The sequence below is a fragment of the Ascidia mentula genome, chromosome 5 (assembly GCF_947561715.1).
Source record: "Ascidia mentula chromosome 5, kaAscMent1.1, whole genome shotgun sequence".
NCBI classification, from domain to species: Eukaryota; Metazoa; Chordata; class Ascidiacea; order Phlebobranchia; family Ascidiidae; genus Ascidia; species Ascidia mentula.
The window spans coordinates 3872050-3881742 of record NC_138570.1 but is presented as its reverse complement, the minus strand read 5'-3'; the positions used below and the strand labels follow the sequence as shown (position 1 = coordinate 3881742).

Genomic DNA, 9693 nt, shown 5'->3' with positions numbered 1-9693 from the left:
TGTGTTGCAACGAGTTGGAAGATTCGGGACTTACCAGAAGCTAATTTGCATTGTGATCTTCTGCAGTACTTTCACTTGCGCTTTGGGCACTCTTACTATGATCTTTACTTTGTATTCGCCCGACCACCGATGTAAGTTGGCAGCCGAGGTCGAATCCAGTCAGGTACTGTATTTTTCTTAAATCCAGTTTTTAGAAGACAATTTAACCAGTTTGGTCAGCATGGAGTAATAAACGATTGCCCAATGGAAGTTTTTCTGTGCATGCGCGTACACGACAACGCTTTGTTTATCGGCCTTATAGAAAACGCGGGATTCTGACAACTGTTATTGTGCAGTTGATGATTTCAAGGGGAAGTTTCAATTACACCAAGGCTACTCGCTGTAACGAAACCGTAATCGGTGCAAACGAAAACGGTTCGCTTGTAACGAACAACACTTGCACCAACGGTTGGATTTACGCTGATCTAGACGTTTCTACGGTCGTTACCGAGGTTAGTAAAGCAGTGAAAGGTTTCGTGCAGTCAAGCATTCCTCCCCGTGTGTTTTAAGTTTGACTTGGTGTGCACAAGAGCCTGGAAAAAACCTCTCGTTGTGTCACTTTTCATGTTTGGCGAACTAATGGGAAGTTTTGTCGGTGGTCCATTGTCGGACAGGTAAACCTATGTCAGTTGGGTTCAACCGTACGTTGTTAGGTTTATTCTTACGTGTGTTTCATTTAGGTTTGGGCGCAGGCCCGTGTTGCTCGTATCCAAGCTTCTGGAATTTTCTCTGTTCTTCGCCATAGGGTTTTCACCCACGATGACTTCCTACATTGTCCTCATGGCGCTAGTGGGCTTTCCTATCTACTCCTCATACACGACTTCATTCGTTCTTGGTTCGTTTCCGCAATGTAATCTTTCGTATGCTGCAAAATGTTACCTAGTTTTCTTGTAGGGAACGAGCTTGTGGGCAAGAAGCACAGAAACAAGGTATCGCTAAGCGTATATGGCGGCTACTGCTTCGGAGCCGCAACTGTTCCTGCATTGGGTTTCTTGTTAAAGGACTGGAGATGGCTCATGAGATGCTCCGGTCTTATTGGAATTTTGTACATCAGTTTTTATTGGTATCTGTCCATAAATATTTTGTTGTTACAATAATATGGCTCTGTAAGACATTGGAGGTGCAGATATAACCAACCAGAAAGGTTTTTCCCATGCCGATTTTAAACCATGTTTTCGAAAGATCTCTGGCCATGTAGAAAGCTGTTGCCTTATTGAATGGTAAATTCGTGCGGTTTATATATATCTAGCTAAAAATAACAAGTAGCAAAAACGGAATACCAACAACATAACGAAAACACTTTGTCTACAGGTTACTCCCAGAATCTCCATACTGGCTTCTGTCATCCGGAAAACACAGGGAAGCAATAACTGTGCTGAGTAAAATTGCCAAAATCAACAAAAAACCCTCTCCTGAGTTTGACGTGATGGCGGTTTTTAAGTCTGAGGTGATGAGTTTACCAAGGTTTATTTTAAACGTTTTCCTGTTAAATGCCCAGTTACGTGGTCGTTTAAGGAAAATCATTTTAATAACAGGAGGCGAAGAAATTGGTTGATGCAGTGGATTCAGTGGACGATAAATCAAAACGAATTGTCCCCTTCCACCTGTTGACAGTTCCCACGTTGCGTTGGCGCATGCTTGCTGCCGCCGTGTCCTGGTAAGTTAGACGGTTCAGGGTTCGAATCCCAATGTGTTCAAAATATACAATCAAACGCAAATCAACCACACTCGCGTTACAGCCAGCGTAAGCAGCCGTTGCATGAGTTCCATGAATTTTCAATGTACCCAAAAAATTCTCAATTGTTTAATGTTGAGAACCGCTGGTTGCTTCGCGCTGTTTAAAGTACTAGAAATAAAAGCGTTAAAGTAGTGCCCTGGTTGAAGTCGCATTAAGGCATGTAGTCCATGCTTATCAACGAGAATGAATGTAAATTCCCCACGATCACAAATTACTACCGACGTCCCTGATCACTTAACAACACGCTCCGGGGTCTCAATGGGCACAGTTTGGGAACCACTGCCATTGGTTGATTTACCATTTTCCCCCTTTATCTTTTAGGATCGTGACCAACATGGTATATTACGGCTTGGCTCTCAACATAAGTGCATTAAGCGGGGACCGATTTTGGAACGCTGCCATCTCGGGTATTTTGGAGTTCCCTGGCATCATTTCGGGCTTCCTACTGATCCAGTGGATCGGAAGACCTCTTCCCCTTTCGCTTCTCATGGGAGCAGGAGGAGTGTGTCTCGCCATTGCTCCTTTCGTGGAAGCGGGTAAAGGGAGGTTATATTTGTTGACAGAAGGATTTTGTTAATTTGCGGAGTTTTCTTAACATACGAGATTCTCAAAGACTTTGCTTTTTTTCTCATTCTATTTGAAAATAAGGCCACATCTTTGATAAGCAGGATATGTTTACCAAAGTACCCAGATTGCAATTAAAAAATGATGTTTTTTTCAGCCAGTTCCGTCGGTATGACAGCACTTGTGATCATCGGAAAGACCTTTATAATCGGCGCCTTCTACATAAACTTCAGCATCACCGGTGAAATGTCGCCCACTTTACTAAGAAATGCATCGATCGGATTCGCGTCGGCCGCTGGAAAGATTGGAAGCTTTGTGGCGCCTTATCTCATGTATTTAGGTGGGACTATCTTGCTGTGGTTCCCCAAGCATCAACAATCATAATAGTATTTATTCGAAACAGTGTGTATCAACCAGTCACAATCTTGAAAAATAATTTACAATCTTGAAAGACTAGATATTTAAAGAAAATTTCATATTTCCTCCAAACAAATCAATATACAAAACCTACACCTCTTCCTATTGCTACAGGTGAAACAAGCAACTATTTTGTGCCGTTTCTCATCATGGGTGTATTGGCTTGCGTCTCGTCCCTCATTTCAATCGTAGTTTTGCCTGAAACAAAAGGAAAAGTCCTTCCCGATTCCATAGATGACGCCAAACTTCTAAAACCGTGAGTACATCAATAAAACGACAAGAATAACATCTCAAATTTGATGTGAAATAGCAAAACCCAAGTTATCATGACAAACAACAACTTCAGAGTTCTGGCGGTTTTAATATCTAAAGTTATTCGCAGGTTACGATGCCAGCAACTCTGTTTCAAACGTCGGCCAACCTCCGGTTTGCCCAACTCACAAAGCTGTGTCTAAAGTAATCTCGATTGGCAGGCAGTGGTTACTCGTGCATGACCACTGGGGAACTGCGACACCCCCTATTTTCACTTCATGTTATCGATTACATCCAAATTACGTAGTCCTGTTTTTTTTAACTCTTTCTTTTCTTCAAACTTACTCAATACGGAATTCTTGAGTTTAGTTACCTACCTGTTTACTTACTGACTATAAACATGTTGGCATAGAACTGTGCATCCGACTGACGGGCCACATGCGATTTGGATACAATTTTGCCGGACACCTGTTAGTAAATTTATGTTCTTATTTTCACCACAGGGTTGACTGGGAAGTTATCCGGATTAATCGAGAAATGTTTTATAATTACCACGAAATTTTGAGCACGTTTACCACGACAAAGCAGATGTACGCGTTTACTTCATTTGTACATTGTTTAACACTAAAGGTATATTTTTCAATTAACCGGTGTTTTTTTCTGCTTTAGTAAAAAAGGCGTTGACTTTTAAGGCCGTTGAACTTGCAATAAAACTTTTAGCGGTCGTAAAGGTTTTCTGTAGCTAAACTGTGTGCTGTCTCATAAGGTCTCCATGTTTTGTGGGCGTTAAGTACATCTGTAAGATCAATAAAATCGCCATTACAAAATCGCTTTTAAGTTTTATTTGAACAAGTAATACGATGCAGGTGGCCCTACACTTTCAAATGATAAGTAGCGGTTAGTCGTAGAGTTCGTCCTTAAAACGGACTTCAAAGGTTTAGTATTTTGGATTTAACCATAAATACAGCCAGTGGTGGGATTCAACCGGTTCGAACCGGTTCGTGCAAACCAGTTCTTTAGATTTTATGACCTCCGCGAACCTGTTGTTCCAGTTGGTAACAAGGCCCCATGTTTCACTTTGCGCACTATATTCCCGAGGCACATAAGATGCTATTAATAGCCCTAATAACTTTATTGTGCAGTGACAATATAAGAGTAACTTGCATATAACCTCGTATAAAAAATATTTATCTGGCCCTGGTCACTATGGCACTTTTTACCTATTGTATATGCTTAAAACGTCAACTGCTATAACTAAAAAGAATTAGAAAATGTAAAAATTGCCTGTCTAGAGACCCTTAATGCGCCACTTGGTATGAATAAAATGGTAGCCTTCATACATCAATTGGACGACTGACAAAATTCAATGACAGAAGAAAAGTCAGAATGAAACTTTCCAGCCTAAAGGTTGTATTTGCCTTTTAGCCAGTGGTGGCATTCAGTCGGTTTGTGCCGGTTCGTGCGGACCAGTTCTTCAAAAAGACCTCCGCGAACCGGTTATTAACAAACACACATAAGCCTACGCACAGTAGAACTCGAATAGACGCACGTACAAAACGGATCCTTATATTTAAGCCCAGGGTGATTATTACACGCTGCTACTTAGAGAACCTGATAGTAAAATATTTAAACCCAGCCACTACTTTTAACTCAAAATACTATAAATTGTAAAGTGCGGTGCACGAACGAACAATTATAATTTAATGGAAGTAAAAGTCTCCACCTACCAGTAAAATTCCCAACATACAATTTAGCAGTAAGGGATTCTGCAGTTGAAACAACATATGAGATTATCGTTTGGTTAACGAGTTGTTTGAAGAGTCGGTTCCATGTAACAGTGGAAACACGTGGTGGTAAAAGCAGTGGAAGTTTGCAATGATTAAGTTTGCCGAAGTTGTGTTCCCTTGTCGTAAAAATAATTTATGACAGGTAGCTTACGAGGATTAAGTGAGCAGAGCTTGGTGGAAATTTTTGCAGGTTACGGAAGTGGTTGTGGAAGTTACATGTGTCAGAGAAAAAAAAAACAAGAATATGTGTATTCCAAATTAGCTTTTGTGATGTGCGTGTAGTGAGATGGTAAAATGAATTGTCTAAGTTTGTTGTAACTTTCATATTAACAAGTTAAGATTTCATGCCGATATGCCAGGATTTGTTTTATCAGGATATTGTTAGCCACAACTAAACTTATAATGCGACTGCACTAGTCACGAATTACGTAGTTGCTCGTAACTTATAATAGACTTATATTATATAGTGCAAGCGATTGTGACGCCATTGATGATTTGTTCTGCCCAGAGAAATATTAAAAAAGTAAGTTTGCAGTCCACATCATTTTGTGGCACCAAAAACAGTTCGTAACACCGAATAAACTAACCCGACTGCGGCGCCCGAGTATAGTCTAGAGTTAGACGCGACACACTGATTTAACATGTGTGCAAATAAGGCGTCGATAAAGTCAACACTTAAAATGCTTTGGTAAGCAACACTTGCTCGATTTTGGTAAACAACACTTGCAAGGGTTTCGATGGCGCAGACGCAGTCTTAAGAAAGGCCTTATTGACCTAACTGTCATTTGAAGACTTATATCAACGGCAGGTAGTTAATCCCAATATAGTTTATCATTATAGAGGCATCCATGTGAAATCTCTATAACCAAAAACAGGAAATGGCAAAGTTGCACAATTACAGCAAAACTTGTCTTCCTTGTTTAGTGTTGTAATCGCCAAACTGCAATTTTTTTTATTCCAAACCAGATTGCAGACGATTGAGGCAGTTTTGTTGCAAAGTTGCAAATTCAGGAATATGACGTATGAGGATGTGTTGCAACGAGTTGGAAGATTCGGGACTTACCAGAAGCGAATTTGCATTGTGATCTTCTGCAGTGCTTTCACTTGTGCTTTGGGAAATCTCACAATAATCTTTACGTTGTTTTCGCCGGACCATAGATGCAAGATTTTCGCCGAAGTTGACTCCAATCAGGTAATAATCCTTCTATGCACTTTTTACAACAGCAACGTTAAGACCAACGTACTGCTTTCAGTTTCAACGCTAAAGTTGTGATTTTCCAGGTGACGATTCCGAGAGAAAAGTTCAGCTTTAATGAGACAAGTCGCTGTAACGAAACCGTAATCGGTGCAAATGAAAACGGTTCGCTTGTAACTACGTACAAGGTGACGAACAACACTTGCACCAACGGTTGGATTTACGCTGATCCAGACGTTTCGACGGTCGTTACTGAGGTTAGTAGTCATCACGAGGCCGTTCATTGGCAAGCATGCGAAAATACGTTTCGACACAAAAAATTTAGAGACCCGATAAAACAGTAAACGCAAAGTAACTATGCAAACGCTACGTCATTTTTATGTAAAAAGTTGATCCCTATATCTGTTTTTAGTTTGATCTTGTGTGCTCCAACGCCTGGAAAAAGCCACTGGTTATCTCCGTTTTCCTGATTGGAGAACTGATGGGAAGTTTAGTAGGTGGCCCAATGTCGGACAGGTAATACTCTATCAATTTCGACCACATGCGCTGTTGAGGTTTATGCTTATGTCTGTCTGGTGCAGGTTCGGTCGTAGGCCCGTGGTGCTCGTATCCAAGCTTCTGGAATTTTCTCTGTTCTTCGCCATAGGGTTTTCACCCACCATGACTTTCTACATCGTCCTTCGGACACTAGTGGGCGTTCCTATCTACTCCTCATACACGACTTCATTCGTTCTTGGTTCGTTTCCGCAGCACAAGCGATCTTCTGTTTATGCCATTGGTTAACAAAATACGAGCTATTTCGGGTCTGAATTCTGTCCAAATTTATCAAATTAAACCCCGACCCGACATGCAACTCTGACTGGGGACTGGTATTCTTGCAGGGAACGAGCTTGTGGGCAAAAAGCACAGGAACAAGGTATCACTAAGCTTGTATGGCGGCTACTGCTTCGGAGCCTCAATTGTTCCGGCTTTGGGTTTCTTGTTCAAGGACTGGAGGTGGTTGATGAGATGCTCAGGCCTTCTTGGAATTCTTTATATACCATTTTATTGGTAGTTGTTCCTACCTATATGTTTTTAACTTATATTCGTTTATTTGCCAATGTTATGCTTTCATGTACCTGAGCTTTTAGCACGTTTCTGTCTAAGTAATTTTCAGTGCCATAAAACGTTAGGTAACTCTCTACCTACAGGTTACTCCCAGAATCTCCATACTGGCTTCTATCATCCGGAAAACACAGGGAAGCAGTAACTGTGCTGAGTAACATCGCCAAAATCAACAAAAAACCCTCACCTGAGTTTGACGTGATGGCGGTTTTTAAGTCTGAGGTGAGCTTGTATGGACCTTCGTGTCAATAAGGTTTACAACCTGTGGTAAAAGATTCACTCGTGGTAAAGATTATTATATGTTTCATTCTTTATTAGGTTAACCCCGCAGTTGGGGGTGTTTTGGAGCGAAACGTTTTTGCGTCAAAACAACTGCCAAAATTTCTTTTACTACAACAGGAGGAGGAAAAAATGATGGATGCAGTGGATTTAGTAGACGATAAATCAAAACCAATTGCCCTATATCATCTATTGACAGTTCCCACATTGCGTTGGCGCATGTTTGCTGCTGCCTTATCATGGTAAGCGTCTGCGAGTAACTTGGAACCAATTTACAAAACTGATTCAACATCGACCGGTTGATGACTTAATTTAGGGGATCTTAGTTATTTTTCAATATTGAGATAACCTATTGTAAATGAGTCGCGTTAGAGTAGTGTTTCCCAACAGGTGGTACGCGACGGCGTTCCAGGTGGTATACGCGAGCACCTTTCCGTAATTTGCGGATCTGGTTCGAATTGAAAAAATCGTTAGTGATCTCTAAACGTTTGTTACTTCAATCCCTAGGTTACTTTGTAGCACACAACTAGATGATACGCGTCAAAATTGTTTTATCTCCAAGTGGTGCGCAACCACAAAAAGGTTGGGAATCACTGCGTTAGAACCTGTTATTGCCTAACAAGTTTTTGCCTAGTCTGTGCCTGACCGTTTCATCGGCAATTTCGTCTAAGAGTCACCAAGCTGCACTGATGAGGCCTTATAAGTCGAAATAGAGGCCATTTGTCTGCAGCTCAATCATATGTTATTGGCCCCACTTGCTGTTATTGAAAATTTGACTCCCATCACTTGAAAATTTAGCAATTTTTTGATGATTTATGTTCAATAGGATCGTAACCAACATCGTGTATTTTGGCTTGGCTCTCAACATAAGTGCATTAAGCGGGGATCGATTTTGGAACGCTGCCATCTCGGGTATTTTGGAGTACCCTGGCATCATTTTGGGCTTCCTGCTGATCCAGTGGATCGGAAGACCTCTTCCTCTTTCACTTCTTATGGGAGCGGGAGGAGTGTGTCTCGCCGTTGCTCCTTTCGTGGAGGCGGGTAAAGGAAGCCCTCGTTTGTTTATAAAAAGTTTTTGTTAATGTACGGAGTTTTCTAAATATACACGCATTCTCATTCAGGTACTGATAATGAACAAAGTTAGAGTTCGAAACGTCTTCTGTAATATAATCCATAGCATACTATTTTAGTCAGTCTTTAGTTTGGCCACTTATGAACAGGAAAAACGAGGGCCTTCTCTTTTTTATTAAAGAATTGATTGAAATTTTGGTTTCCCGTTACACACGATGTTTAAAAATGCCAGATTTTCCTTCTTCTAATCACACTTCGCTTCATGCAGTCTTTAATAGGGTCGCATATATAAGTAACCACATAGCTAGCAGATACAGTATCAAACGATATTTTTTCCAGCCAGTGCCGTCGGCATGACAGCACTTGTGATCATCGGAAAGACGTTTGTAATCGGCGCCTTCTACATTAACTTCAGCATCACCGGTGAAATGTCGCCCACTTTACTGAGAAATGCATCACTCGGATTCGCATCGGCCGCTGGGAAGATTGGCGGTTTTGTGGCGCCTTATCTCATGTATATAGGTAGGATGTACATGTTTAAATTTATGTGACAAGTACTAAGGCCTCTGGAAAATATTTCTAGTTCTTTGCTTGGAAACCGTTACTATGGGTTCTAAGGTCATTGCAAGTCTTTTGCAACCAGAGTAAAATGCAATGAAGAATAGTTGTTGGTTGAAAACCGTTACTCCAAGCTATTAATACTACAAGAAAATCGGTAAATTTATAATTTTATAAATCTATTTATTTATTACTTTGCTACAGGTGAAACAAGCAGCTATTTTGTGCCCTTTCTCATCATGGGAGGATTGGCTTGCGTCTCGTCCCTCATTTCAATCCTAGTTTTGCCGGAAACAAAAGGAAAAGTCCTTCCCGATTCCATAGATGACGCCAAACTTCTAAAACCGTGAGTGTATCATTAGAACGAGGAGAATAACAATTCAAATTTGATGTAAAATAACAAAACCCAAGTTGTTATTACAGAGTTCTGTCAGTTTAAATATCTCAAGTTATTCACAGGATACGATGCCAGCAACTCTGTTTCAAACGTCGGTCAACCTTCGGCTTGCCACACTCACAAAGCGGTGTCTAAAGTATTCTCACTTGGCAGGCAGTGGTTACTCGTGCATGACCACTGTGGAAAATTTCCACTCGATATTAACGATAATATTCAAATTAGGAAGTCCTGTTTTTTCTGTAATTCTTTCTCTCTACAAACTTGCACAATATGGAATTCTTGAGTTTCGTCA

At 40.8% G+C, this 9693-nt stretch overlaps 2 protein-coding genes across 2 annotated transcripts; both read left to right on the top strand.

The window, feature by feature from the left end:
- The first annotated feature begins 603 nt into the window (after positions 1 to 603).
- LOC145902439 (organic cation/carnitine transporter 2-like) lies at positions 604 to 3282 on the top strand. Its single transcript, XM_082990403.1, has 9 exons — positions 604 to 653; positions 720 to 874; positions 934 to 1102; positions 1351 to 1486; positions 1575 to 1696; positions 2099 to 2313; positions 2499 to 2681; positions 2873 to 3014; positions 3141 to 3282. The coding sequence occupies exons 1-9, from the start codon at positions 604 to 606 to the stop codon at positions 3211 to 3213; spliced, it is 1245 nt and encodes a 414-aa protein (XP_082846529.1). The 3' UTR covers positions 3214 to 3282.
- A 2530-nt stretch (positions 3283 to 5812) lies between these two features.
- Positions 5813 to 9354, top strand: LOC145901961 (organic cation/carnitine transporter 2-like). The gene is made up of 10 exons (XM_082989782.1): positions 5813 to 5989; positions 6079 to 6249; positions 6405 to 6508; positions 6574 to 6728; positions 6874 to 7042; positions 7183 to 7318; positions 7496 to 7617; positions 8202 to 8416; positions 8786 to 8968; positions 9209 to 9354. Exons 1-10 carry the CDS (start codon positions 5813 to 5815, stop codon positions 9352 to 9354), a joined length of 1578 nt encoding a protein of 525 aa, XP_082845908.1.
- The last annotated feature ends 339 nt before the right edge of the window (positions 9355 to 9693 follow it).